The 27,510-nt window shown below is 57.0% G+C and overlaps 3 protein-coding genes across 7 annotated transcripts; all 3 read left to right on the top strand.

Annotated features, from left to right (window-relative positions):
* Positions 1-1,987: 1,987 nt before the first annotated feature.
* On the top strand, positions 1,988-10,595 carry SHC1 (SHC adaptor protein 1). 2 transcript variants are annotated; one of them, XM_058539316.1, is made up of 12 exons: positions 1,988-3,916; positions 4,491-4,561; positions 5,092-5,155; positions 5,291-5,410; positions 5,679-5,732; positions 5,919-5,970; positions 6,140-6,266; positions 7,104-7,302; positions 7,390-7,459; positions 7,544-7,675; positions 7,838-8,076; positions 8,898-10,595. In XM_058539316.1, the coding sequence occupies exons 1-12, from the start codon at positions 3,422-3,424 to the stop codon at positions 9,024-9,026; spliced, it is 1,752 nt and encodes a 583-aa protein (XP_058395299.1). In that variant the 5' UTR covers positions 1,988-3,421; the 3' UTR covers positions 9,027-10,595. The 2 variants fall into 2 exon arrangements, with proteins under 2 accessions (XP_058395299.1, XP_058395298.1); XM_058539315.1 differs by having other exon boundaries at positions 1,989-3,916; positions 7,541-7,675.
* Positions 10,596-10,938: 343 nt separating this feature from the next.
* PYGO2 (pygopus family PHD finger 2) lies at positions 10,939-15,778 on the top strand. Its single transcript, XM_058539312.1, has 3 exons — positions 10,939-11,442; positions 11,893-11,942; positions 12,775-15,778. The coding sequence occupies exons 1-3, from the start codon at positions 11,340-11,342 to the stop codon at positions 13,840-13,842; spliced, it is 1,221 nt and encodes a 406-aa protein (XP_058395295.1). The 5' UTR covers positions 10,939-11,339; the 3' UTR covers positions 13,843-15,778.
* Positions 15,779-16,406: 628 nt separating this feature from the next.
* On the top strand, positions 16,407-27,275 carry PBXIP1 (PBX homeobox interacting protein 1). 4 transcript variants are annotated; one of them, XM_058539307.1, is made up of 11 exons: positions 16,407-16,502; positions 18,886-18,972; positions 20,768-20,894; positions 21,137-21,201; positions 21,274-21,439; positions 22,979-23,212; positions 23,340-23,363; positions 23,652-23,734; positions 23,837-23,968; positions 24,601-25,832; positions 26,299-27,275. In XM_058539307.1, the coding sequence occupies exons 2-11, from the start codon at positions 18,922-18,924 to the stop codon at positions 26,378-26,380; spliced, it is 2,196 nt and encodes a 731-aa protein (XP_058395290.1). In that variant the 5' UTR covers positions 16,407-16,502; positions 18,886-18,921; the 3' UTR covers positions 26,381-27,275. The 4 variants fall into 4 exon arrangements, with proteins under 4 accessions (XP_058395290.1, XP_058395293.1, XP_058395292.1 ...); XM_058539309.1 differs by lacking the exon at positions 16,407-16,502 and adding an exon at positions 16,511-16,579; XM_058539308.1 differs by lacking the exon at positions 16,407-16,502 and adding an exon at positions 18,080-18,172.
* The last annotated feature ends 235 nt before the right edge of the window (positions 27,276-27,510 follow it).

Raw genomic sequence — 27,510 nt, 5'->3', positions numbered from 1 at the left:
TCGAGTCCTTATTGGAGTGCACTTCTTACGTTTCTCAAGAACGAGCGTAGCTCAAAAATAGGCCTCTTATTGGCTGTCGCTGCTCCCGTGCGCGTTCTCGCGCTGCCATTGGCTGATTCGGGAAAGTGGGACGGGTGAAGGAGGGACGGTGAGGTAGAGGGTCAGGGGTTAGTGAGGCCGGAAGTGAGTGCAATAAAGTTTCTCCAGGGAGGCCAGGCCCGGGGAGAAAGTTGGAGCGGCGACCTAAAGAGGCAGTGGCGTGATCCGGCACCAAATCTGCCCGCGGTGCGGTGCGGAGACTCCATGAGGCCCTGGTGAGTTGGGACTTTTTTTTCTCTTTTGATGACCCACTCCTCCACCCCGGAACCCCTCTCCGGGGACCCTACTTCCGGTCTTCATCTATAAGTCCCGCCCCCAAGACCCCCTCTCCGGAAGTCCCACCTCCCAACTTCAGGGGGCTCCCCGAATCCCCACTTGTTTTATATTTATTGTCTCGGACCCCACCCTGTCACCCAGTTTTCCTGGAAGTCCCACCCCCAGACACGCTTCCAAGGCCTACTACAAGAAGCCTTACGTTAGTCCTTCCAACTCCCCGAAACTCCGCCTCCTCGCGACGATTCTCCGCTAACTCCTATCAAAAAGCCTATCTCCCAAAAGCGCAAAACCCTGCCCCTCACAGAACTACTGTATTCGAATTCGTGAAGCCACGCCTCCCTATGGGCGCCGCCCCTCTAGAAGCCCCGCCCCTTCCTCAATCTACATCTGATTGTCCAGAAGCCTCGTCTCCTAGAAGTGTCTGATGCACGCGTGCTAGGGGACCACGCCCCCTCAGGAGCTTTATCCCTGTGGGACCCAGGTCACGCCTTAGAAGCTTTGTCTTCAATCCCAGAAGCTCCACCTGTTTCTCTTTTGGGCATTGGGCTCAGTTTCCTGAGCTCTCATGCTCCACCGCGTGGGAAGTCAAAGTTCCCAACGCTGGCTCTGAGGAGTGCGAGATTAGAGGCAGCCGTTTTCCTCTCCCTTACCCCCTTCCAAGGCTGGACCTACTTGAAGGGGGCTGGACTTGGGGTTTGGCAAGAGAGTGGGAGAGAGACTTGCTCATAGATTCCCAGCCCCACTCTGAGTTTCCCTTCCCAGGACTGACTCCACCCCAGAAACAGCTGTGTCTCATACCTGTACCTCGGGAGCTGGGTGGGGCCATGGATTTGCTGGTGTGTGACGGGAGCGAAAGTTTTCTACCACCAGAAAACGGTAGCTTGGAGTGGGTGTAGGGGACAGTGTCCTTTTTTGCTGTTTGATTCTTTTAAGGGACTCCTCAGCCCCCACCACTTCTCTGGCTCTTCCCCTTCTCCTAACCAGAGTTATTGTCTGGGCATTCCTCCTGGTCCCGCTTACCCAGCCTTCCCTTCTGGAAACATTCCTGAGGCTTTCGCCATTTCCTGCTACTTCCCACTGCTCTTGCCTCCTCCTCCCTGCTGGGCTGAGAAGCCACACGCAGCTTCTGCCCCTCACCCAATCACTGGGACTCCCAGTAGGCAATCTCCTTTTTTCCTATGCAAATGTTAGGAGCCCTACTTCCTCTTTCTTTTCTTCCAAATACCCACACCTGTTGGCCATTCCCTGCCTCTAGATCCTGCAGGCTCCCACAGAACGCCAATCTCTAAAGATGAGGACATCCTGGTGTGTGTGAGTTGAGGGTGTGAGCCTATGGCAGAATCCTTTCTTCATTCTCTCTGTCCCTGAGCGCAGAGGCCTTAGGAAAAGCAGTGATAGAATTCCTTCTCAGGAGTGGTAGATGGAGTGACAAAACTCTCCTTGGATGAGGACCAAGGGGAGCTGAAAGAGTTTAGCACAGTGTCTAACACGTTTTAAGTGCTAGTAGTGGCAATCACTATAATCTTATGATTATTTGTGAATTTTTATCTTCTGAAGTAAATCTAAGAGTAGAGTAATTCCGAGGTGAGCCTGGGAGGTAAATGTATTTTTTACTATTTATTTTTTGGTTACTTTCCAACTTCCTCCATGGCCCCTTGAAGCAGAGCTGTGGCAGGAAGTGTGGGTGGAAGGAATGAGTTTGGGACTGTTCCCTGTGTCCAGCATCAGCCCATCTTCTCCTGTCACCCTTTTCTCCCGTACTTAGCATAGATTTGTCTTCTGTCCCCTCTATCCCTTCATGGCCTGTAGCACCCACTTCTCTTGGAGAACTGTTTCACTTTCCCACCTCCTCTGGCCAGATCCTGCCCCTGATGTGAGGGGCACTGTGCTCTATGGTGGACACCTGCACCCTCCCCAGTCACACTACAGGAGGAGTGTGAGCATACCTGGCAAGTCCAGGGAGCTGAGCTTAGTGTCAGTGCCCTGCCCACCCCCCCACCTCCCTTCTACCCTTGACAGCTTGCTTTGCTAATGAGGCTTGTGGAAAGGAGGGACAGAAGAGTGCTTGGCCGTGGGCCGCTGCTCCTTGGCATGGTAGGTGCCATGCATAGAGAACAAGGCTCCCTCAGCCTGTCCTCTGCTCCAGCTCCTGCCTGGTGGCTCCCTGATGCACCGCCCAGGTTGGATGTTATTTTCCTTACTTCACCAGCTTTGCCCTTCCTCTTGGCCCCTCTGCATCCGCTGGGACCACTTCCTTCCTTTCCCGTTTCTTTAGCTCCAGTCCACAGCTGTTGTAACAGAGGATGCTAATGGCCCAGGCTCCCTGGGGCCACCACCCCACTGTGTGGTAGTGGTGGGGGGTGGCCTGGGCTGGAGGATGGGGGAATTTGAGTGTTCAACCAGGATAGGAAGGGAAATGCTGAGCTCAGGGATCCCCTCCCTTTTCCACCCCCAGCTGTCTCTGTTTCCTCCCTCATTCCCCTCTACCCTCCCTCAGCTTCCTGCTCCCTTTGGCCTGCCCATGTCCGGTTTGGATTGATCTAGACCTCCTCTTATCTCCCTCCTTTCCTTTCACTCCTCCGTCCTTCCCTCCCACACCCACTCCCACTTTACTCCTCCCCAGATTACTAATTGTTTGTATGGGGCAGGGGGGCATGGAGAGTTCTACCCCTGCAAGGGTTCTAGGTTGGGGCACTGGTGGGGGCTCAGCCCCTCGGAGCCTGTGAGTCAGCACTGTCCTCGGGATTGGTCTCTCCCCTTAGCTCCCCGCCCCTGGGGAGGAGCCAGGCAGCTCTAGGTCCAGCCTGGTCTCTCTCCTCTCAGCCAGAGAAGAGGCTCCACGCTGGGCATAGATGGGGCCTGAAACTGTCTGGGTCTGAGCGGGGGAGCCAGAGCCACTCGTCCCTCTCCCTTCCCAGGACCCCTGAGATCTCTGGGCCATAGAGGTCCGATCAGGCTAAAGGCCTGGGGATGCCCCCTGCCTGGCCCCCTTGCCCTGACTGGCAGGGGGGCCGGGCTGGGCAGCAGCCTCCCTCTCACTCCAGCCATGGATCTCCTGCCCCCCAAGCCCAAGTACAACCCACTTCGGAATGAGTCTCTGTCATCGCTGGAGGAGGGGGCTTCAGGGTCCACCCCACCGGAGGAGCTGCCTTCCCCATCAGCCTCATCCCTGGGGCCCATCCTGCCACCTCTGCCTGGAGACGATAGTCCCACTACCCTGTGCTCCTTCTTCCCCCGGATGAGCAACTTGAAGCTGGCCAATCCGGCTGGGGGGCGCCCGGGGCCCAAGGGGGAGCCAGGAAGGGCAGCCGAGGATGGGGAGGGGATCTTAGGGGCAGCCATGCCGGACTCAGGCCCCCTGCCCCTCCTCCAGGACATGAACAAGCTGAGTGGAGGCGGCGGGCGCAGGACTCGGGTGGAAGGGGGCCAGCTGGGGGGCGAGGAGTGGACCCGCCACGGGAGCTTTGTCAATAAGCCCACGCGGGGCTGGCTGCATCCCAACGACAAAGTCATGGGACCGGGGGTTTCCTACTTGGTTCGGGTGAGTGAACATCTTCCCTCCTACTCCCTCCCAGACCCCTGCAGTTCCTCTGCTCACTTCAGCAAAGCTGGAGTCTTTTTTTCCTGCTCTCCCCCAACAACTCCCTTGGTTTCAGTGTCCTGTTTGTTAAACCTTTCTTGCCCCTCCTCCAATTCTGTAGTCCCTTCCTTTCCAGCTCTGCCTGGGCCCCCTTCCTTCTTGTGACTCTCCCACCCCCGCCCTGCCATGCTTAGCACAATGCCCAGCACATTGAAGGCCTTAGTAAGTGTTGGAATGAGTGACTCTTGATTGTCCCCTCCAGTCTCCTCCCCCTTTCTGGAGATGTCACTCCATCCCACCTAATGCCTGTCACTCCCCTCCAAATTCTCTTCCCAGATGCATGAGGTCCTCCTAGCCTGCCCTTTCCTTTTCCCCTCATTCCCTGTTGTCTTGCATGTTGTGGGATGTAGCCACGGGCAGTGGGCAGAACTTCATCTTTACTTCCCTTAGGGACAACGTAGGGGAAAGTCCTAGGGCCCTTTGAAGGGGTTGGGGGGAGGCGGCTGACTTGTTATCCTCCCATCCGTCCCCTCAGTACATGGGCTGTGTGGAGGTCCTGCAGTCAATGCGTGCCCTAGACTTCAACACCCGGACTCAGGTCACCAGGTTAGTGGGGGGCGGGGGGGGGCGGATTATGGAAGTCCTGGGATTAGTGCGGGGAGGTGGGAAGTGGGTCACTTGGTGGTGGTGCTAGTGATGGCTTATCTTAGGGTGGTAAAGGGGAGTGAGAGAAAGTTAGGGGAGTAAGTCTAAGTCTGAATGAAAAGAGGCAACTCTGGCCTGGATCCTCCTTACTTATCCAGCCTGGGGAGCTGTGGGGGAGGTGGCAGAGGCAGCTGGCAGCTGGAGCTTGAGTAGAAAATGGGGGTAGATGGAAGGTTGCTGCTGCCTTTGGGAAGGGAATGGGACATTTGGTAGCTGGAAAGGGGTGGGGCCATACCCATTGAGGCCCTAACCCAATCAGCCAGGAAGCGGCCTCTCAGTGTCATCAAATATTAAAGGCCCTTAATTCAATCCACCACGACAGAGAGCCTGGAGTGCCCTGGGAGTCTGGCCTGGTCTTCCCCTCCCCCAGCCCTGGGGCAGCCCCAGCCAAGTGGAGGCAAGCCTGGGTCTGAGTACCCCTCTTTCCCCAGGGAGGCCATCAGTCTGGTGTGTGAGGCTGTGCCGGGTGCTAAGGGGGCCACAAGGAGGAGAAAGGTACCTGGGGTCGATGGGCTAGCGGTGCTGCTGGGAGATGTGGAGGAGCAGGGGAAAGCAGGTGGGGGGCAGGATTGTGGTGGTCTCTTGGTGTTGGGAACCCCCAGCTTCTAAGACCCTTGGGCCCTTCCCTAGCCCTGTAGCCGCCCGCTCAGCTCCATCCTGGGGAGGAGTAACCTGAAATTTGCTGGAATGCCAATCACTCTCACCGTCTCCACCAGCAGCCTCAACCTCATGGCCGCAGACTGCAAACAGGTTGGTGGGGTTGGGCAGGGGGACCAGAAATACTGATGGGAGGGCTAAGCAGGGACCTGGCTATGAGGACAAGAAATGGGGAGAGAGGGCTTGGGTGCAGCAGGACAGTAGGGAAGAAGGAAATTAGGAGGACATGGGGTAAGAAGCCAAAAGAATGAGATTGTGCCTCCAGGGCTCTGGGCCAGGGATGGGGGGCACCCAGATGGTCCCTGAGGCTGCCTGACACGTGTCATTCCTTTCCTTTTGTACCCCCTGCCCTAACCCTCAGATCATTGCCAACCACCACATGCAATCTATCTCGTTTGCGTCCGGCGGGGACCCGGTGAGTTGGGGAACAGAGCAGAGGTGGTGGGAAAATAAAGGGCCAGGCATCGGGAAGACACTGGCTAGAGAAGTGGGCATGCTAGGATTGGGGTGATATCTGAAAAGGCCTCGGTTTTAGGGGTCAGGAGTGAGATGGGGCTGTAAGATTTAACTAACTGTCGTCTTCTGATTCTGTCCACCCCAGGACACAGCCGAGTATGTTGCCTATGTTGCCAAAGACCCGGTCAATCAGAGAGGTGAGGCGTGGTGGGGAGCACTGGGTGGGTCTGGCTGTCCATGAGGCAGGTAAGCAGGACCCCGGGAGCTAAGCAGGGGCTCCTGCCAAGGAGGACGAGGGCTCATGTCCACGCCTCCTCCCAGCAACCCCACCTCAGAGCTCACTGACGGCCTCTACTGTGCCCTCAGCCTGCCACATCCTGGAGTGTCCCGAAGGGCTTGCTCAGGACGTCATCAGCACCATTGGCCAGGCCTTCGAGTTGCGCTTCAAACAATACCTCAGGAACCCGCCCAAGCTGGTCACCCCCCATGACAGGTGAGTGGGTGAGGAGGATGTGGGGCAGCTCTTGGGCCCCAGACCGGAACTAGGAAAGTGGGTCTGCTCTTCCCACACTTGAGCTCAGAGAGGTGCAGGGAAGGAAGTAACCTGTGTGCCCCTACTTCCCACTTCCTGCTATTCTTCAGTTTCCTGTGGCCGTCAGGAGAGTCTTTCGAGCCCCTGCCTGCTGCAGGGCCAGCTCTTCCTCTTGTGTGCCTGTGGTGGGGCTGTACTCCAGGACTGTAGTCCAGGACCTCCACGCTGCAACTCTTCGCTGGCTGGATGGACCTTTCTAGTCCCAGCTGCCTCGTTTCTAGCTTGTCTCTCTTTCTTGCCCATTTCTCCATCCTTAGTTCTTCGTTTTCCTACCCCTAGAAGCCATCAAGAATTTGGATGAGGGAGGATGTCTCTTTCCTGAGATTCCTACCTTTCCCACCTCAGGCCAGTAGGTATTGAGTATTTAGGGGAGATTAAAGTATTCTGGAACACCCCACTCCCTGCTACTTAGTCCTTCCCCTCCCTCGTGGGAGATGGCATAGTGATCAAGGGTATGAACTGTAAAGTCAAATCTGAATTTACATCTCAGCTCCCCCATCTTTTAGTTGTGACCTTGGGCAAATCCTTTCATCTCTGATCCTCGTTTTCCTCATCTATAAAATTGGGGAAGGAAATAATACCTACCTTGTAGGGTTGCCAAGAGGATGAAATGATTATGTATATAGAACACCCGGCCTCAGGCCTACCCCAGAGGAGATGCCCAATACGTGACCACTGTTGCGTTCCCCTCCCCCTGTCCTCCCACCCACACTCCCCACTCCCTCCTGTCCCTCTCAGGATGGCTGGCTTTGATGGCTCAGCTTGGGATGAGGAGGAGGAAGAGCCACCAGACCATCAGTACTATAATGACTTCCCCGGGAAGGAACCCCCTCTTGGGGGGGTGGTGGACATGAGGCTTCGGGAAGGAGCCCCCTCGGGGGCTGCTCGACCCACTCCGCCCAGTGCCCAGGCCCCCAGCCACCTGGGAGCTACGCTGGTAAGTTGCTTGAATGGAGGTGGGCTGGGACCGGGATGGGAGTGGTGGGTTAGGGCCTCTGGTCTTACCTTATTTTTGTCCTTGCAGCCTGTGGGCCAGCCTGTTGGAGGAGACCAAGAAGTCCGCAAACAGATGCCACCTCCACCATCCTGCCCAGGTATGAAGGGAGCTGAGAGGGGCAGAGCCAGGGGTGTAGGAGGCAGGGCTGGAGGTCACTGTAAAGCCTCCCTTTCCCCAGCAGGCAGAGAGCTCTTTGATGATCCCTCCTATGTCAACGTCCAGAACCTCGACAAGGCCCGGCAAGCAGGGGGCGGGGCTGGGCCCCCCAATCCTGCCATCAATGGCAGCGCGCCCCGAGACCTCTTCGACATGAGTGAGTGCTCCTCTCTCCTTTCTGCATCTCCGTCTTCCCACTTGGTTCCTCTTCTTCTCCTGCCTGTCTGCTCTTTCCTTCTTGGCCTCCCCTCCCTGAAGGTCTGGATCTGGGCACGTGTTGTGCCAGCTGCCTCTCCTAGCCCTCTCTCTGCACCCCCAGAGCCCTTTGAAGATGCCCTTCGGGTGCCTCCACCTGCCCAGTCAGTGGCCATGGCCGAGCAGCTCCGAGGGGAGCCCTGGTTCCATGGGAAGCTGAGCCGGCGGGAGGCTGAGGCACTGCTGCAGCTCAATGGAGACTTCCTGGTGCGGGAAAGCACGACCACACCTGGCCAGTATGTGCTCACTGGCTTGCAGAGTGGGCAGCCCAAGCACCTGCTACTGGTGGACCCCGAGGGTGTGGTGAGTGGCAGGGGTGTGGGTGGGGTGGCAGAAAGGAAGGTGCAGTACCCTCCCCTGCAGCCCTGTTCCTTCCCTCATTGCTTCCTAGACCTTCCTGCTGGGCACCTCTATATGGACCTCCCCTGCTCTCAAGCTGCCTGGCATCCCCCCTCCAGGGGCTTAGAGTTCCTTCCCATCTCATCCCTGAGCCTGAGCTGTGTTCCTTTCTGTCCTGGCCAGTCCTCAAATCCTCAAACCGTATGCCCATCTGAGCCAGAAGGTGCTCATCTTACCTGAACCCCTCATTTGACAAATGAGGAAACCATCCTGGGGAGGTTGTGATGCTCAATGTCACATGGTTAGAGGCTAGACACCCCAAGTCTCCTCTTGCAGGGTGCCAGGGGCCTCCCTAGCTCCTTCAGACTCAGGGCTCTGACCAGTGTCCTGACTCCTCTATTTGTACTGCCCCACTGCCCCTCATAACTTTGGTCTCTTTTCTATAGCAATCTCAGCCTCCTTTCCACAGATCTTCTGTACTCTGTGTCCTCCTCTGAGACATGCCACCGTCTTCCAGCTCAAGGGAGGAGTAGATATCCCTCAGCTTCACGATGTCTGGGCTGATGTCCCCTCTGCCTTTTCCCAGTTCACTGACCTGCCCATTCCCATGGTTATCTCTAGCTTTTCTTTCTAGAGAAGTCTCAATGATCAGGACTGACAGCCCTCTCACCCCTGCCATCTTATTCTCCTTCCTCAACCCTCTTGAATATTCCAGCTTTCTCAGCCTTGGGGGCTGAGGTCTTATTTGACCCTTCACTTGAACTGACCCTCTCCCCACTTCCCAGGTTCGGACAAAGGATCACCGCTTTGAGAGTGTCAGTCACCTCATCAGCTACCACATGGACAATCACTTGCCCATCATCTCTGCGGGCAGCGAACTGTGTCTACAGCAACCTGTGGAGCGGAAACTGTGATCCTCCCCAGCGCTCTCTCCCAGAAGACACCCTTCCACCCTTTTCACCCTATTCCCTGACTCTCAGGACCTCACTTGGGAGTGTTCTGTGGGCTTGGCCTTGTATAGGAGCTGGGGGTAGGGTGGACATGAGGGTCAGCATCCAGCTGAGTGAGAGGGTTTGAGTCAGGAGCCTGGGGTAGAATCCTGCTTCTTCCCCAACCTCACCAAAGTATTAATGTACAGAGTGGCCCCTTTCCCTGGGCCTTTCCTGTGCCAACCTGTTACCCCCTTCTCCATGAAGGTGGGTGCTTGGGGCCTGGGTATTGTGCCTCCTTGTATGGAAAATGTCCTGTGGTTATAGGCCCAATGGAGTAATCACCCTTCCAGGGAAGGGGAAACGAATCACACTTTTGCTCTACCCCTGGCTCAGGGTACCCCAGACCCCTCTCAACAACCCGGCCTCCCAGTGTTTAAACTTTGTGCCTTTGACCATCTCCTAGGTCTGAAGATATTTTATGCAAAGAGTTTTCGGGTCCCTGAGGTCAAGGACGGGTGCTGACACCTTCTTGGCCTCTGGGACCCTGTCCTCTCCTTGCTCAGCACCCCCTCCATTTAGGCTGGGAGAACAGAGGCAGGAGTGGCAGCCGTCCCCTCTCCCTGGGGATATGCAACCCTTAGAGATTGCCTCAGAGCCCCCTCCTGGCCAGGGGGGAGATGGACCCCTCCCTTGCTCAGTGCCTCCTGGCCAGAGCCCCTCACCCCAGGGGTCTGTATGTACATTTTGTAAGCCCCACCCCTCCGTGTTGCATGCATGTTATACTCTACAGCCAAAGCGTAGCCCTGCCTCCTGTGGCCCTGGCTCTGCTTCCCCCTGCTAGGGTGGGGGTGGGGGTCGGGGGATGACTGAATTTGGGCCTCCTGAACGGTTAACTCTCTCAGGTGGATTGTGTGGCGGCGGGAAAAGGGGCATTGAGACTCTAAAGCAGTAGACAATCTCCAAATACCATCTGTAGATTTGGAACTGCATTTATTTCTTATTTTATATAAAATATATATGCATATATTTTAGGGCTGTAGATTTCCTTTCCTAATTTGTTTTCCATGGCTTATTCTTGAGCACAAAATGATAATAATCTATTACATTTATACATCACGTCTTTGACTTTTCAAAGCCCTTTTACAACTATGGAATTTTCCTCACGCTAGCCTGTGAGGCAGTTTGGACCGGCAGCATTATCTTTTCTACAAGAGAGACCCGAGGGGGAGAGAGGTCGATCGTGAGCTAGGACTAGAAAAACTTGGGCCTCTCATCGCGAGGCTGGGAGGCAGAAATTTGGCTGAATGTTAACAGTTTCACCAGGGGGAAACTGAAAACCTGCGGTTATCGAGTACCTTCTACAGGCCGGGCTCTGCACGAGGCCTGGGTGGCCACAGCGACAGAGGAGCCGGCCTGCTCTGTCTCTAGGCCTTGTGGAGAAGGGAGAGTTGACTGTCTTAATCCTCGCCTCCTCTTTTTTGTTTGGATGTTTTCACGGGTCTCACTTATACCAAAGGGAAAGAATCTTAATTAAAGTCCATATTTCTTCTACCTCGGCCTCTTAGTTCCTGTCGCTGTCTATTGTTCGCTGTCGGGTCCCCGCGGCGGCTGGGGAGACGGGAGACGGGTGGCGGTGGCCGCGGCCGCCTGGGAGCGCGGAGCGGCCCGACCCACCTGGCCTGGCTGGGGCCGGGCTCCACCGCCCACGACACCGTGGAGGAGGGCCGCCGGGAAGGCGCGGCAGTGGGCGCGGCGCAGCACGGCCGGCCAGGGAGGATGCTCGTGTCTCAGGAGGGGACCAGGGCCAGGCGGGGCCCGACGCCGGACCCCCGGCGGCCTGGACCTCCCGGGCGCGCGCCTCGGCCCGCGCAGCTCCGCGGCGGCCTCCGCCCTCGATGGTACGGTCCGGCACAGGCGCGGCCGGCCGCCGCCCCTAGTTGAGTGGCGCGCGCCACTGCCCCCGCGCGAAGCGGCCCTTCCCACGGGGCTCGGCTGCGGTCCGACTACCCCTCACGTCGCTTTTGGGGGGAGACTTGCCCCGTCCTCGCTCCCCCTCCGCGCCGCGCTCAGTGGTGGCGGCCGAGCCGAGTTCCGGTTCCTGTGGCTGCGGCCGCGGGCAGGCGGCGAGACTGGGGCGAGCGCGCAGTTGGCGCTTGGGCTCGGCGTCTCCCCCTCGCCGCGCCGCGGGGTGGCTGCAGCGCGGTGGCTGCGCTGCCCCTGACTCCCCTTCCCGGCGATGGTGCAATCCGACGGCGCGTCCTTTCCCTGCCGCCGCTGACCCCGGTCCCCCACTCCATGGCCGCCTCGGCGCCGCCCCCACCGGACAAGCTGGAGGGAGGTGGCGGCCCCGCACCGCCCCCTGCGCCGCCCAGCACCGGGAGGAAGCAGGGCAAGGCCGGTGAGAGGGCTGAGATGGCTGGAGGCTGGAGAGGCCGTGGACTTGGGCACCTCGGAGGGAGGGTGGGCGGGTGGGGGAAGTGGTGGTCCTTAGGCTGAGGGGCCTGAAGGGAGGCTCCAGTGCAAAGGATGGGTGGGTGAAGCCCTCCAGGGGTTGGAGGCTTCACAGGTTGGGTCACAGATTGAGGACCCTAGGTTTTGGAGGCACGTGGAATTCACAAGTCACTTAGAAGTCTGAGGGTGTCAAGAGATGGGATGTCTCTCATTTAAAGGAAGAGGCCGCTGAGTGTGGTCATACAATTTATTTTCCTGTTAACACCTTTGTTAGTGTTTGTTAAGTAAATAAGTGAGTGTCTATTGAAGTTAGAAGAGTTCCTCAGAGCAAGGCTGGGAGAAAGGAAGTCAGGGAACCCTCAGGGAAACTTGTGTCTGCCTTTTGCTGCTCTTCCAGGTCTGCAAATGAAGAGCCCAGAGAAGAAGCGAAGGAAGTCAAATACTCAGGTGAGTGGTGGTTGGTGGGGATAATTCCTCCATGGGTTCTCCACTCTGCTGCTTCAGTATCCCTTTGTATCTTGCATCAGGTGCAGGAGAAGAGAATGCTGTCCCTCTTGCTCTGTTTCTGGTCCTTTCCCTCAACTTCATAACACCTTTGTGGGGGTGGAAAATGAGATGATCTGACCAAAGATCTTACCAGTCAGGATTAGAATCTTCCTCTCTCCCATTTTTCCTGTCCTGGTTCCCTCAGGATGATAACACCCATCACTTACTGAGCCTTCTAAGTGCCAGGGATTGTGCTAAAGGCTTTAGCAGTTTTGGGAGATAGGCATTGTCCCTATTTTACAGATGAGGAATCTGAGGTTTAGAGAAGTTAAATACCTGCTCCAGGGTCTTGAGGTTATTCAGCGTCAGAGCAGGGATTTCAGTGTAGTTCTGCCTGTTTTCAAAACACAGTTACACGGGCCAGCCCCGTGGCTTAGCGGTTAAGTGTGCGTGCTCCGCTACTGGCGGCCGGGGTTCAGATCCTGGGCGGGCACCAACGCACTGCTTCTCCGGCCATGCTGAGGCCGCGTCCCACATACAGCAACTAGAGGGATGTGCAACTACGACATACAACTATCTACTGGGGCTTTGGGGGAAAAAAAACACAGTTACAGCACTGTGCTGGTTCTGCTTTCTACCCTCTGCTTCTCTGTTGCATTCTAAGCTCCATCTTGATTTTAGATCTGAGCTGGCCAGTACCAGCCTCCAAAATGTATATTGTGTTTCTAGTGCTCTCCTGGTTAACTCTGGCTCTCCCTCCATGACTGTCTTTTCCTCATCTGTCCCCCACCAGGGCCCTGCATACTCACATCTCACGGAGTTTGCACCACCCCCGACTCCCATGGTGGATCACCTGGTTGCATCCAACCCTTTTGAGGATGACTTCGGAGCCCCTAAGGTGGGGGCCGCAGCCCCTCCGTTCCTTGGCAGTCCTGTCCCCTTTGGAGGCTTCCGTGTACAGGGGGGCATGGCAGGCCAGGTACCCCCAGGCTATGGCACTGGGGGTGGAGGGGGCCCCCAGCCTCTTCGTCGACAGCCTCCCCCTTTCGCTTCCAACCCTATGGGCCCTGCTTTCAACATGCCCCCCCAGGGCCCTGGCTACCCACCCCCAGGCAACATGAGCTTTCCCAGCCAACCCTTCAGCCAGCCTCTGGGTCAAAACTTTAGCCCTCCTGGTGGGCAGATGATGCCAGGCCCGGTGGGGGGATTTGGCCCCATGATCTCACCGACTATGGGACAACCTCCCAGAGGGGAGCTGGGCCCCCCTTCTCTCCCCCAACGCTTTGCCCAGCCAGGGGCACCTTTTGGCCCTTCTCCTCTCCAGAGACCTGGTCAGGGGCTCCCCAGCCTGCCCGCCAACACAAGTCCTTTCCCTGGTCCGGACCCTGGCTTTCCTGGCCCCGGTGGTGAGGATGGGGGGAAGCCCTTGAATCCGCCTGCACCCACTGCTTTTCCCCAGGAGCCCCACTCAGGTTCCCCAGCTGCTGCTGTTAATGGGAATCAGCCCAGTTTCCCCCCAAACAGCAGTGGGCGGGGTGGGGGCACTCCAGATGCCAACAGCCTGGCACCTCCTGGCAAGGCAGGTGGGGGTTCAGGGCCCCAGCCTCCGTCAGGCCTGGTGTACCCATGTGGTGCCTGTCGGAGTGAGGTGAATGACGACCAGGATGCCATTTTGTGTGAGGCCTCCTGCCAGAAGTGGTTCCACCGCGAATGCACAGGCATGACTGAGAGTGCCTATGGGCTGCTGACCACAGAGGCCTCTGCCGTCTGGGCCTGCGATCTCTGCCTCAAGACCAAGGAGATCCAGTCTGTGTACATCCGCGAGGGCATGGGGCAGCTGGTGGCGGCTAACGATGGGTGACACTGGTGAGGGGGCCCAGGGAGGTGTATACGTCCCTCCTCGCTCTTTCAGGGTGATTGTTTCCATGTCTGGCTCTTGGTCCTTGTTTCCACTGGCTTCCCACCCCCATGGGGCAGAAACACAGTGGCTCCTGGGGGCAGAAAAGGAACTGAAGTGGGCAAGCAGAAGAGCCTGGATCGCTCTCCTTTCTGGAAACTTCCGCGTTGAGATCTACAGAGATTCAGGAAACCAAAGCCCTGCCAAGCAGAGCCTTTTTTTGTGGCTGTCTCTGGAGGCTTAGGGGTATGGCTGCAAGAGAAAAGAGGCTGGAGGACCATCTGGAGGGCAGGGGTGTCCCCTCTGCAGATGATGGACACCCCCAACACCTGTGCCTAACACTCCTACACAGCTCCAGCTTTAGTTTTTGGAGTCGAGCGTTAAAGCTTTGTTTCTGGCCAGAGGAGTTGGAATCTCGTCCCATCCCTTCAATAGCCCTTTCATGGGCTCTGGGAGACAGCTTTAGGTAATAAATGAGGATTTTTCCCTTTTCCTACCCGCCTCTTGCCTCCTCCAAGACCTACCCAGCTCCTTCCCCCTCAGAGAACCAAATAGCTTGAAGAAGAAGAGAAGGAGAGTTCTCAGCTGTGGCAGTTTCTTGGTGATTTGGGGCTTCAAGACAGTAGGTAAGAAATGCTGTCAGGACATATCTCCCTCATACCAAAGTCACTCGTCCTTTCTCAGCCTCTTGTGCTTTTCTCCGAATGACCATATTTTTGCCAAAAATTGGGCTATGTGGTCTGACCGGAATATTTGAAGTTTGGACTGTCCTGGAGGCCTGGATTCTGTGGTCAAACCACCCCGCCCACCTTGCCCCTCTGTTGCACATTATCCTCAGCGCTGATCTTCAACCATTGGCGCCCTCTTTCCCGGCCTCTGTGGCTTGATGGCAGGAAAGCTCGTAAAGGCACAGAGCCCTTATACCTCATTTCTTCTGCTGATAGAAGAAGCCCCATCATAGCCCGTGGGTGTCAAGAGGCGGCAGGGCCCTCATTGCCTTGGTACTAAAATGCAGTCCAGAGCCTGGATGGTTTTGCTCTGTCTTTCCCTGCTATTGTTCAGAACTTCTCGGGCCTGATGGTCTAGCAGTTCTCATTCCTCCTGGCCAGAGTCCTGCACTGGGCTTTATTTTATTGTTTAAGCACTGCCTGCCAGAGATGGGCCTGGGGCTTGATCAGGAGCCCCTCACAGCTGCTCTTTCTTACGGCTCATGCACACATTCCTCAGTGGGGCGGGGAAGGCAGGCACGGGGTGTGGTCCTGAGAGAGTCAGCAGTCCCCTGCCCCCATTTGCCTTGGGACCCTAGCATGTGAGGAGAAGACACAGGTATACTGCAGAGCTCACCTGCCTGCCCGGTGGGGAACCAGCAGCCTCTGTGGCTCTGAGAAGGAAAGGAGTGGCCTCGCCCAGTGTGTCCCCACACTGAAACAGCAGAGACGGCACCCCCCCACTGCTCAACTTTGGGTTGTGTTTGTGGTGGTTTGCCCTACTTTTATCTGTTGCTATTTTTGTGCTTTCTCTCCCCATCTCCACATTTTGTAAAACGGCTCCTGGGGGAGTGTCTGCTCAGTCCCTCTACCTGTCACTCCACTACTTTATGGAAGAAAGTGGGAGTGGCAGAGATGTGGTGGTGGGGGTCTTTTGTATGGTTGGATTAATAAAATGACTTGGAAATCCAGACAAGGACTCCTTGCCGTTTATGTGCACAAAGTTTGGAATGAGCCACTGTCACCTCTGGGAAGGATACTTGCGGGTGAGGCTATGTATACCCCCCAGGGACCTTGGAAGTGGGAATGGCAGCAAGATGCAGGCCTCTGAGCTGAGCCAAGAGAGGCCTGTGTGCCCCACCCCTCCCCATGTGTCCCTGCTGTGAGAAACTGAGTTTCCTTTCCGAGCACATTCCTGGCCCAGGGCTGGAGCCAAGCCAGAGCTTCGCTCCAAGGCCTCAGGGAGAAGAGTGCTCTTGGTGCTTCTGAGTTTAGCGCGTGCCCACCCCCTACTCCCTGGTTGTTTGTGTTAGGGGTCAAGTGTAGCTCCAAAGGTGGGGGAAGGAGCTGCCCCTGGTCTAGCTTTTGAAAATTTTGAAATGCTTTTCAGACCCCTCCCTCCCTTTTAAAAAAAGTACCAGTGGCATCCTTAAACACTCTGCACTGGAGCAGGGCACGGAGAGTGGCAGGAGGGCTATTTCCAACCCACAATTTGCCACTCTCCCCTTCCCCCCCAGCAGCTGTTTCTGTCTATCCTGGGTCAACCTGGCCCCTTGTCCCTGTCGTCTCTGGAGATGCCACCTTTTGCCTTTCAGTTTTGAGTCTTCCCTCTAGAAACGGTTTAGACACCGTGAAAGCAGAGAGGTCACTCAAAATTCAGTTTGCTGGAACTCCAGTCTCGCATGGGGAGGTAAGCCCAGGTTCAAGGGCTGAGCAGGTCCCCCCTCTCCCCTCTCCTCCCCTCCCCTCCCCTGGCTCTCAATTCAGCTCTTATTGGCCAAAAGTTTCCGCCCCTTCAGAGAAGTTGACTTTCCATTGGCCAGTCCCTGGTCACATGACTCTCCCTCCTTTCTGGGGTTGGAAACCTCGGGAGGCAGCAACAAGTTCAGCCGAAGACTGAAGCAAGAGCTGGGTCAGGTAATGCCCCAGCGGGAGGAGGCCCTTAGATCCCCTGTGAGAGGGAGGATGACAGAGAGGAAGGGCGGAGTTCGAAGGTTGGGCTCTACTGGCGATTTGTCTGCTTGTCACATCTGGGCCGGGGGAAGGGGGATCATGGGCCATCTTTTCTAAAACAGGAACTTGCTGTGGGTCCCCCAGGCAACTTCTGTGGCCCTAGGTCCTTTGCTTTAGAGGTTTGGGAGAATAACTCTTAGAAGGGTTGAAATTAGCTAGATGAAACTTCCCAGCTTCGTACAGAGCGGGAGAGCTCCCCCTTTAGCTGTCTTTTAGAAATAGCAGAAGTCTCTGACAATCCTTAAAGGATGTTTTTGTTGAATCCTGCCTGAATGAAAAGAGAGGAGGTAGTGGGGAGGGCGTGGAGGTGGGTTTTCTTCTAAGAGGTCGATGAGAAGAAAGAGATCTGAAAATACAGTGGGGAAGTGTGGAGATGAGACAGCAGGAGGAACTTCCTCATAAGGCAGTGAGATGCTGGCTTGGGAAAACAGGGGTATCTTTTGGAATCTTGGGTGAACCTAACCAAGGGAGAGGTCCAGGGGTTTGGAACCCTGAGTGCAGGGGTTCCAGACTGTCTCCTGTTTGGGTGTCAGAAGTGTTTGTCTTGTTGACCCAAATACCATTACTGGTTTCTATGGAGACAGTGGGTCTGACATCACTCTGGTTGCCATGGTGCCTGGTTCTGGAGGACCTGAGCAGGCTGTACACAGCCAGGGATAAACAGGGACTTCAGCCCAAGCCGCTGCCACTTCCTTCCTGCCACCACCTGTTAACAGTCACACACAGCAACTGGGGATGCAGAGATGATGACAGAACAGCGGGGGAGGGGCCTGAGAGCAGAAGGCCGCATGCACAGTGATGGCTCTATGGATGCTTGTAGAAGCCAACCAGGGGTGTCCTGTTGGACTCGGTGTGGGGAAGTCATTGCAGCCCTTCTCCTGTCTCCTCGTGGGATGGGTGCTTGTGTCTGGCAGGCATGGGCATTGGGGAAGACACTGCCAAGTGTCCTTCATCTGGCCCAGGCTTGGGTCTTGATTGGCAAGGGCCACAGGAGGTTATTAGGGCACTGTGCAGGGCTTACACCAGCTCCAACAGAAGGGGGCAGCATGCTGGTTTCCCAAGGCAGACCTGCCATACTTCTTCCCCAGCCTCAGCCTCACTTCCCATTCCCAGGGTTCACTTACAGAGTCCTTTTCCACTTGTCACCCTTCGAGCCCCTCAGTAAGCAGTCATTCACTCTCCTCTGAAGGATCACAATCCAAGACTTGGGGGGTCGGCTCATCCATCCCTCCACCTTTATGCCAGGTCCCAGTTGCAGCTGCCCAGTCTGAAGGGACAGTCTTAGCCTCGGAGGAAGGGGTCACTCTCTTCTTACCCTGCCTTGCGTCAGGCGTTGGTAGCCGAAGTGACTTCCTATTCCCACCCTGCCAAGGCACAGCAGATTAGCAGGGAGCAGGACCACAGCCCTGATTTTTGTCCACGCTTTGCAAACTGTAAAGTGCTTTATACATGATAGTTGTCATAAATCCCTTTTCCCAGTCACCTTCAAGTTCCTTAAGATGAAACTTTGGAGATTACTAAGAAGGGAAGCAGACTTTAGAATGGAGAGTGAGTGACAAGGAGATTTACTAGAGGTACATTCAGATGGATCTAAGCTATGCCATTTGTTCTCAATCCTGGCTGCACATGAGAGTCATCTTAGAATCATCTAAGACCATCATCTGGTCTTATAAAAGACCCATCCCCGAGCCTGACCCTGAAACCAACTGAGTCAGAATCTTAGGTGATTCCAGTGTGCAGCCAGTGTTGAGAATCCTGGACTAGACCATACAAAGGACTTACGGTGGGTGGGCGGGAGACTTAGGGCTGAAGGAGGCCCTCGAGTCTTCTCTTCCAGGCCCTGGGGGAGGAGGTGGTGATTGTGGGGGAGCCTAGGGTGGCGAAGGGAGGGCTGGGTTTCCCTCACTCTTCTTACTAACTGTTCATCTTTGGCAGGTCAAGTCAGTCACCCTTTTTGGCCTTTGTCTTCCCTGACTATAACATAAGAGAGTTGGCCTGGATTTTCCCCAAAGCCTTTCCAGCCCTATGCTTCTTTTACCTTTCAAGGTCCATTCAGTTTCCCAAGGCCCTGGGAGAGACAAGCTTCACTGTGGCTGTTGGCACATTCTGATTTGCAAGGCAAATACTGCCCAGAAGAGTTGAGGGGTTAGGGTCAGAAGGACTGGAACCAGGCTGGTTCTGGAAGCTGCTGCCCAGCCCTTAAACCTTGGAACCCAGCCGGGGCTGCTCTCTGCATCCTGCCTCTCCTGAAGGGAGCTGGGGCCCTTAAGAGAGCTTTTCTTTGCAGGTGGCAGCCACAGCAGCCTTGGGGACCTTAGCAACTATGGCCTCCTGCCCAGACTCGGACAATAGCTGGGTGCTTGCTGGCTCAGAGGTAGGAAAAGCAGGCCTGGGAACCACATGGAAGAGAGGTTCCTGCAGGGCTGGGCTGCTTTCTGGGTCCTAATGGTCACCTGCATCACCTTGGTCCTGATGTTCACCTACATTACCTCCTGCTGGCCGTAAGGGGAACTCTAGTGGTAGAGAGAAGGAGATCAGGCCCCAGGAGTCAGGTGTTGGGACTTAGACCATGCCTTGAAAGAAGGGTACCACTGGGGTAACCTGTGAGAAGTAGGGAAGAAATTCTGGTGGGAAGACCAGCATGAACAAAGGTCCTGAGGCAACAATGGGAACGCCATGTTGGGGGAGACTGTGAGGAGGTCCATTGGATGAAGTGGAGACATGGGTCAGACAGTGTTGGAGTGAGATTGGGAGCAGAGCCTGGGAACCTCTGGAAGAGGCCTGAAGGGCCTGGCTCAGGCATTCAGGCCTCATCCTGATGGGAAATCACTGAAGGGCTTTGAGGAGGAGGGATTCAAGACAATCATTGCTTTGGGCAGAGGGTGAAGCCACTGTGTGGGCTGGGTGGGAAGAGGAGGAGAGTGTTTTGAAGGTCCTGCAGTCCAGGTAGTAGTTAGTGGGGCAGGATCCCAGTGGACTCCTGTGCTCCTGAAGCCACTGAGAAGGGAGAGTGGGGCTGGCAGGGTGGGGGACTGAGTGGCTGGAGAGAGTCTGTTGAGGGATGCAAGCCCTAGTGGCTCGGCATGTTAGAAGCACCAGGAGGGGAGGAGGGGAGGAGAGTGCCCTAGAGGAGCCCGGTTGGGAGTGAAGGAGCTGACCTCAGGGATGACGCTGGAGCAGGGACCATGGACTGGGGCTTGCCGGCAGAGGGGACGAACACCATGCTCTCAGCCAGAGCCCTGGCCTCCTGTTGGGGTGCCTTTGCTGACAGCTGGGGGACTTTGGACAAACCACTGCATATCTCTGTCCTTCCCTGTAAAAAGGGAGTTGTGATTCTTGCCTTGTAGGGATGGCCATGAGAAAAAAGTGATTTGAAAATTGCAAAGAAACATACTAAGGTCAAGAATTATCCTTGGAGGGATAATGGGAGCCATGGATGGGGTGAACAGGCGGTGGGCCTGCCAAGGGGGAGTATGCAGAGAGAGGAGAGGCCGAGGCTGCGCCCAGGCTGCGAGCACCATGGGGGACAGGCTCTCTGTGGCTGTGATGAGTCAGGCTTCTGCAAGCAGCTCCTGGGAGAGGGGTCTGTGGGGAATGGGGAAAGCCAGAAAAGCTTGGAAGATATAAGTGCAGTGGGCGGCCCGTTGTGAGGGGAACTGCAGGGAAGCCTGTGGGGAACATGACTGTGACCCTTGGGCACCCAGGGGACTTTGTTCTCTTGCCATCCTCCCACCTTCCAACCGATAACTGGGTTGTTCATTTGTGGGGAGGGAGGGAAGTGTGATGATTTTGGAGGGGAGGGAGACACAGGCTCTAGCTGGCTTCTCAGGGGAGGTGGGGAGGGCTCCAGGTTTGTACAGTGGTCCCGTCCCTGGTCCAGTGGTGTTGCTTTATTGAACAGAAACTTTGCCTCTGAAAGTTCCTTAGAGCAGCAGGTGAGGTTAGTGATGGCCAAACACTACATGGAGCTAAGATGCTGCAGTGCCCGCTGACCTCCCCCGGCTTAGGATCGCCTCACTACTGAATGTATTATATTTTTGTGAGATGGGGGTTGGGGTCCCTGTGCAGTGGGCTGTTCCTAGGGGCCCCAGCAGGGCACCTCGTGCTCCTGCTTTTGTCCTGCTGTCCCTCCTCTGAAGTAGCCCTTCTGCTTGTGCCCCTTCCCCCAGAGCTTGCCTGTGGAGACCCTGGGCCCAGAATCCAAGACAGACCCAGAGTTGGAGACAGCTCCCCAAGCCCCTCGGAGCCCCTCCAAGGCAGATGGTGAAGAACTAGCTGCACCCTTGGGTGGAGACGGTAAGAGGGCCCCCCTGAGGGTGGAGCCACCTCCCCTCCGTGTTCTGGGGTTTCCCAGTTTCCTCAGGGAAAGGGAGGCTGGTTAGTCTTATTTCCTGCATTAATCTCAGTTTAAAACCTTCTTCTCTCATTCCATCCTGGCTTTTTTCTGCCCCTTCCAACCTGGTAGGGGCCTGCGGGAACCAGAGGAAGTTCAGTTGGGGGGCAGTTATGTTTTTCCTGAGCTTTTTCTCCCACCACAGAGACCCTGTTCCAGAGTAAAAGCTCCCAGTCTGGTCCCATTTTGCCAGAGGAGACTGAGGCCAAGGTGAGGCCCTTCACGGGGGGACGGAAGGGGGTGGGGAGGGCCAGGAGCTACTCACGGCTGTGTCTGCATCAGGGGGTCCTGGAAGATGATGGTTGCGGCGTCGAGCCTCCTGGCCCAGGAGACACAGCGGCCCAGGGAGACTTGGAGGAGACCCCCGTGGTGGCAGACCTTGGACCGGACACACAGGAGCTGGAGGACCAGAGTCCCCCACAGAGCCTGCCCTCATCCCCCAAAGCAGGTGAGAGTCCTCCTTGTCTCCCTGTGTCACTGTCCTTCTAGAAGGTGTGAGAGTAGCCATCAGTGCTGAGCACAGCTCTGGTTCAGGCCCTAGGACTTAGCACCTTGGTGCCCTCCTTAAATTATGTCCATGAATCCTCACCACCACCCCTGGGGACAATGAGGCTCAGAGATGTTAAGTGACTTGACCAAGGTCACACAGCTTGTAAGTGGCAGGGCCCAGGTCTGGTTGAATCTTTCCTCTCTGCCATGGGGCCTCCTCTTTTCTTGCCTCTAGATTCAACCCTCATTCCCTGAGTCGCTTCCATGTGTCAGCTCTGGGTGAGGGGGAGGAGAGAGGATGAGTGGTTCACGGCCTATGTAAGAGGCAGACTAGACTGAGTCAAAATACAAGTCAGACCTAGGAGGGGTGCAAAAGGGAGGTGTAGTTAAGGCCCTCCCACAGTGGGGGAGAGTGGTTCAGTCAGGGGACAGGTTGAGGGAAGGGAGAGGCAGGGACAGTTGGGGAAAGGTTCGCATTGGAGGTGACATTTAAGTAGAGCCTTGAGCAAAGAGTAGGTTTTTGGTAGGTAGGGTAGGAGGGAGAGAACGTTCCAGGCCAAGGCTGCAGCATCAGCAAAGGGATGGGGCCACCTGTCCTGTGCTAAGGAGGCTGTGTCCCAGGCTTGTGGCAGGGGAATGTATGACTCCATCTCTGTTGAAGGGTGACAGGGTGGAGGGGGAGGCCGGGGCCTGGGGAGGCCGGGGCCTGGGGCCGTCTAGGAGGCAGCTGCAGTGGTCAGGCAAAGGTCACGCAGACCTGCGCCATGGCAGGTACAAGGGTGTGAGAGGGTGTGCGGTCAAGATGTTTAAGTGTCGGATTGTCTGCCTGTGAGGTGATGAGGGAGGGCTGAGGTTGGCTGGATGGTAGCGGGGGTGCCTTGCCCTGCACTGGGGGAACCCCAGAAGAGAACCGGTTTGGAGGGCAGCATGTGGCGCATTTGGTCCCCGAGGGACACCAGATGGGAGTGGCCAGTCGGCAGTCAGCGTCCAGGCCTGGAGCTCTAGGGAGGCTGGGTCAGGAGTTACAGATCAGGGGCTCCTCCGCTGCAGGGGGAAGTCAGTGGCGTGGGTGAGGTAGTCGGGGACTGTGTGTACAGTGAGAAGAGCAGAGAACCAGAAATGGGCCGGGGAGACCACCACCTTTAGGACTGGGAAGAGCCAGGGAGGGACTGAGAAGTCATGGCCCGAGTTAGGACAGAACCACAGAACTAGGAGGGTGGCAATAGTTGCAGGAGCTTGATGCATGACACACGGGGGAAGGAGGGTACTCTTAGGATGAAAGCTGCTCTTGTACTTTACAGATTGAAAGGACTGGTGTCCCACCTCCAGCCTAGGCAGGCACGGTCATTGATGCCCAGGCAGAAGTGGGCAGGGCCTCTATGTGCCCCTCTCTGTGGTCGAGGCCAGGGCCCTCCTCATGTCTTCCTCCACTTCTCCTCTCTCCCCATGTCCCGTCTCTCCAGTTGCCTGACCGCCCTGTCCCCATCCCTTCCTCCAGCTTGGATCAGGGAGGAGGTCCACTGCTCCAGCAGTGAGGATGACACGGATGTGGACGTGGAGGGTCTGCGGAGACGGCGGGGCCGGGAGCCCAGCACTCCTCAGCCTGCTGTGCCCCGGGGTGTGGAGGACCAGGCCCGGGGCGAGGGTGCAGGCGGGGAGCTGGGCATCTCCCTCAACATGTGTCTCCTCGGAGCCCTGGTTCTGCTGGGCCTGGGGCTCCTCCTCTTCTCCGGTGAGTAGTACCTCCCCTGCTGGGGCCTTGAGCCTCCTCCAGCCCCTCCTGCCCTCCTGCCATGCTTTCACCATGCCCTACCTCCTCCTCTGAGGTCCTCACCATGCTCCTCTGTCTCCATCCTCAGGTGGCCTCTCAGAGTCTGAGAGTGGTGAGTGGGGAGGGGCCCTGGCTTTTGCCTGTCTGTCCCCTCCCAGCCCTGGGAGGCTGACGGTGGCAGTTCTCTGGGTCAGGAGGAGGGATGCTGGGGGCTGTACATTTATTGCTTAGTTACTGGCCTTGTCAGCTATTCCGGGTGACCCTTGGCCCTTTACCTCTCTGGACCTTTCAGACACAAGGTGGGTCCAGGGCAGGAGGGTGACTGTGTCTGCAGGTGGGTGGGGGGAGGAGTGGGCTCTGTGTCCCTTGGGGCCAGTTTCAGGACTTCACTTTCCCGCAGGGCCCATGGAGGAAGTGGAACTTCAGGTCTTCCCAGATGCCGGGTCAGATACTGAGATGCTGGATGCTATGGGGGATGGGCAGGTAGGTGTGAATGTCTCCAGAGGTGTTGGGGGCCTGGAGGGGGAGATTCGGGGCTGCCCAGGCTATGGGGCAGGTTGGGGTGACTGGATCCTTTGCTTTCAGGATGGGCTAAGGCAGCAGCTGCAGGCCTCGGTGCCCCCTGACAGTGTCCCCAGCCTGCAGAACATGGCCCTTCTGCTAGACAAGCTGGCCAAGGAGAACCAGGACATCCGGCTGCTGCAGGCCCAGCTGCAGGTGGGCACCAGCAGGAGGGGGTGGGCTGGGCCGGCCCTCCCTAGGCCCGGTGTCTGTCCTAGTGTCCTCCCTGAAAAGAAGTTTCCCCTATTCACCCACACACCTTGAACCTCTCCCTTTTCCACTATAGTCAGGTCATCTTCCTAGTCCTCTGTTCTCATCCCTCATGCTAAGGTTTAGGCCAGGGCTGGCATACCTGTTTCACGTGGCATGCCACCTCTGATTGATTGGTATGGTCTGCCTGGAGCATTGTGTGGAGAAAGATTTGAAGAACATGCCAAGGCTCAATGGGAGAGAAGTGCTGTGATCAATTAATGATGTCTGCTCTGGGTATGGGAGGTGGAAACAGGGTAATGAGAGCCACATATTGGCTGTCCTTAGGTGAATCGAAGAAGTGTGTGCTTATATAAGGACATAAAAGCTGAAGCCTATGATGGAATTTGGGGATCCCAGGGTCTGGTGCAGGTTGCAGATGGGGAGAAGGACGAGAACCAAATCCTCTGAGTGTCCAGGCCATAAAAGGGACTTGGGCCACCTGCCCACTATAATGGAATGGAATTGGGATAGAAGGCACTGGGCCCATCCTGACTAGGACCCTCCTGTGGTGCCCTCCATCCCTACCCCCATTCCAGGCCCAGAAGGAAGAGCTTCAGAGCCTGATGCATCAGCCCAAAGGGCTAGAAGAGGAGAATGCCCGGCTCCGGGGGGCCCTGCAGCAGGGCGAGGCTGCCCAGCGGGCCCTGGAGTCAGAGCTGCAGCAGCTGCGGGCCCGGCTCCGGGGGCTGGAGGCTGACTGTGTCCGGGGCACAGATGGGGTGTGCCTCAACTGGGGCAGAGGCCCGCAGGGTGGCAAGGTCACCAAGCAGCAAGGCACCAGGGGACAGGAGCCAGGCCTTGGCTTCCTGGAGCAGAAAGAACGGCTAGAGGCTGAGGCCCAGGCATTAAGGCAAGAGTTGGAGAGGCAGCGGCGGCTGCTGGGGTCTGTGCAGCAGGACCTGGAGCAGAGCCTGAGGGGCATGGGCCGAGGGGACCCCGCTCATGCTGACCTGGCTGAGCTGGGCCACAGGCTGGCCCAGAAGCTACAGGGCCTGGAGAACTGGAGCCAGGATCCTGGGGTCCCTACCAATGCCTCAGAGGCCTCGCGTCAGGAGCCCCACTTGCAGAGTTCCAGGGAGCAGAGTGGAAAGGAAAAGTGGCAGGATGGGCAGGGGGACCAGAAGGCTGACCACTGGAAGCATAAGAAGGAGGAATCTGGCCGGGAAAGAAAGAAGAGCTGGGGGCATGAGGAGGACAGGGAGCGGGCAGGGAGGCAGAAGGAGGGCAAGCCAAGAGTGGAGGATTGGGGCAGCAAGAAGGATGGCAGGCGGCAGGGCCCCAAGGAGACCCCCCGGAAGAGTGGGAGCCCCCACTCCTCCAAAGAAAGGCAGAAGCAGGCTCAGTGGAAGGAGGGAGCTAAAGACAGACATGACCCCCTGCCACCCTGGGCAGAGCTCTTGAGGCGCAAGTACCGGGCACCCCAGGGCTGCTCAGGCGTGCCCGAGTGTGCCCGGCAGGAGGGCCTGGCCTTCTTTGGCGTGGAGCTAGCCCCAGTGAGGCAACAGGAGCTGGCCTCTCTGCTGAGGGCGTACCTGGCGCGGCTGCCCTGGGCGGGGCAGCTGACCGAGGAGCTGCCCCTCTCACCTGCCTACTTTGGTGAGGATGGCATCTTCCGCCACGACCGCCTCCGCTTCCGGGACTTTGTGGATGCCTTGGAGGACAGCCTGGAGGAGGCTGCCGTGAGACAGACAGGTGATGATGATGAGGTGGATGACTTTGAGAACTTCATCTTCAGCCACTTCTTTGGAGACCAAGCACTGAAGAAGAGGTGGGCAGCTATGGGGGAGTTGGGTTGGGTGGGACAGAGGGGAATGAGGCAGGGGGATCTAGGGCCCTGAGTTGGGTCTTCAGTTTGAGGTCTTATCTCTACTTTTAGTCCCCTGCTGGCTTCCCTTGGAGGAGGCATCCTTTCCTGTCTTGCCCTGAGGGCAGGAAGCTGCCTGTGCTCAGCCCAGAGTGGTCCTGGGAGTCCCCTTTTGGGCTGGGGGAACTTTTCCTCCTGAGTTGTCTATCCTGCCTATACCTTCCTGGCCCAGGGGGTAAGGGAGATTGCTCCCCAACTGGGGCCTCCATCCTGGGGAACCAGGTCTGCCCCCCTGACGTGACTGGGGGTGGCTGCCTGTGTCAGCTGCCTTAGGAGAAGCAGCGTCCCCTCTCCTCGGAGAGCCCCTTCTCATCCCACGGCGTTGTCCTCTAAAGGCCTCTTCCTGCCCCCTCCCCATGTCTCCCCACAGGTCAGGGAAGAAGGACAAACACTCACGGGGCCCCAGAGTTGTGGGGCCCAGGGAGGAGCACAGCTACCACTCCCGGGGCTGAGGTCTGGTGTTATCTAACCCCTGGGGACTGTTAAACTGCCAAATCCAGCAGCAGCCCTGCACTGACGCCACCTTTGCTAGAAAAAGGCCTTAGCGGGACCTGCCTCACCGTCTATGCAAATATATGCAAATGTTCAGGGCCCTGGGATGTGCCCCTTGGCAGCCTGATTGTGTCCTGCCAATGTGAAGGGGGGATGGGAGGGGAGCCTGTTTTTTAGGGGGAGTGGGGTGGGGTGGGAATGGCATTCTGATTCTGAAGCCAAAGAGCTTTCATCCTCCTGTAGTGTGTGTACGCCCCCAGAGTGGGCCCCTTGGCTGCACACGCTGACCTGTGCCCCCTGGGATTCGACTAGAGTTGCTGGCTGGAGGCCCAGCCTGAGGGCTTTCCCTGGGGTTTTGTTAGATTTGGAAGCAGCTGTCCCCAGGGGGTGAAGTCCCCTTTTTACCCCTGCTTCTCACATGGCTTCACCTCCCATGTGAACTGGAGACTCAGATCCCAATAAAATGCTGTTGGAGCTGTGACACTGGGTGGGGGCTCTGTCACTTAGGGTGGCTTCTAAGCACAGGGGCCACCCCACACCACCACCTCCTAGGCTGCAGTACACACCTGCTTCTCCCATATGCTCCCTTCCCCCTCACCTCATCCTCCCAGCAGACCTCAGGCCCTCTAGGCAGGAACTGCCCGTTTGCTCCCAACTGCCCTGGCTGTCCCCCTGGGAGATGTAGAAAAAACAAGCGTGGGTTTTGGAGTCTGAGATTTGGGCTCAAATCCAGGCTGAGTGATTTTGGGGCAGTTAATCTCTGGGATCCTTGGGTTTCTTATCCTCAGAAAAATGGGATTGAAGGGTTGGGGGAGAGATTAAATAAAGCAATGTAAGCAAAATGCCTGTCCCATATTTGGCGCTCAAAAGTTATTTCACTCCCTTCAGAGTGCAGAGGAGGGAGGAGAGGCCCTCCTCCCTCTCCCCCCCCAGCTTCTGGGGTTGGGGAGCCACTAGGTGGCGCCCTGGCTCCACATTTGCTCCAGACCTTGCCTCCCCAAGTACTTAGTGCCCCAAATCTTGGACCCCACCCCACTGACCCCAGGCCTGCTCCACTAACTAGCTCTCCCAAGAAGACCCAACCCCCCCA

The sequence above is a fragment of the Diceros bicornis genome, chromosome 4 (assembly GCF_020826845.1).
Source record: "Diceros bicornis minor isolate mBicDic1 chromosome 4, mDicBic1.mat.cur, whole genome shotgun sequence".
In the NCBI taxonomy this organism is placed as follows: Eukaryota; Metazoa; Chordata; class Mammalia; order Perissodactyla; family Rhinocerotidae; genus Diceros; species Diceros bicornis.
This window is presented reverse-complemented; position numbering and strand designations above follow the sequence as displayed.

What these genes read in the sequence shown, in the direction of transcription:
- SHC1 (XM_058539315.1), top strand. Translation starts at nt 3,422, where the DNA reads ATGGATCTCCTGCCCCCCAAGCCCAAGTACAACCCACTTCGGAATGAG. An exon ending in CCGAGACCTCTTCGACATGA is followed by an intron (nt 7,676 to 7,837) that starts GTGAGTGCTCCT and finishes CTGCACCCCCAG; the next exon opens with AGCCCTTTGAAGATGCCCTT. An exon ending in TGGTGGACCCCGAGGGTGTG is followed by an intron (nt 8,077 to 8,897) that starts GTGAGTGGCAGG and finishes CCCACTTCCCAG; the next exon opens with GTTCGGACAAAGGATCACCG.
- PYGO2 (XM_058539312.1), top strand. Translation starts at nt 11,340, where the DNA reads ATGGCCGCCTCGGCGCCGCCCCCACCGGACAAGCTGGAGGGAGGTGGC. An exon ending in GAGGAAGCAGGGCAAGGCCG is followed by an intron (nt 11,443 to 11,892) that starts GTGAGAGGGCTG and finishes CTGCTCTTCCAG; the next exon opens with GTCTGCAAATGAAGAGCCCA. An exon ending in GAAGGAAGTCAAATACTCAG is followed by an intron (nt 11,943 to 12,774) that starts GTGAGTGGTGGT and finishes GTCCCCCACCAG; the next exon opens with GGCCCTGCATACTCACATCT.
- PBXIP1 (XM_058539307.1), top strand. Translation starts at nt 18,922, where the DNA reads ATGGCCTCCTGCCCAGACTCGGACAATAGCTGGGTGCTTGCTGGCTCA. An exon ending in GGGTGCTTGCTGGCTCAGAG is followed by an intron (nt 18,973 to 20,767) that starts GTAGGAAAAGCA and finishes CCCTTCCCCCAG; the next exon opens with AGCTTGCCTGTGGAGACCCT. An exon ending in TGCTGCAGGCCCAGCTGCAG is followed by an intron (nt 23,969 to 24,600) that starts GTGGGCACCAGC and finishes CCCCCATTCCAG; the next exon opens with GCCCAGAAGGAAGAGCTTCA.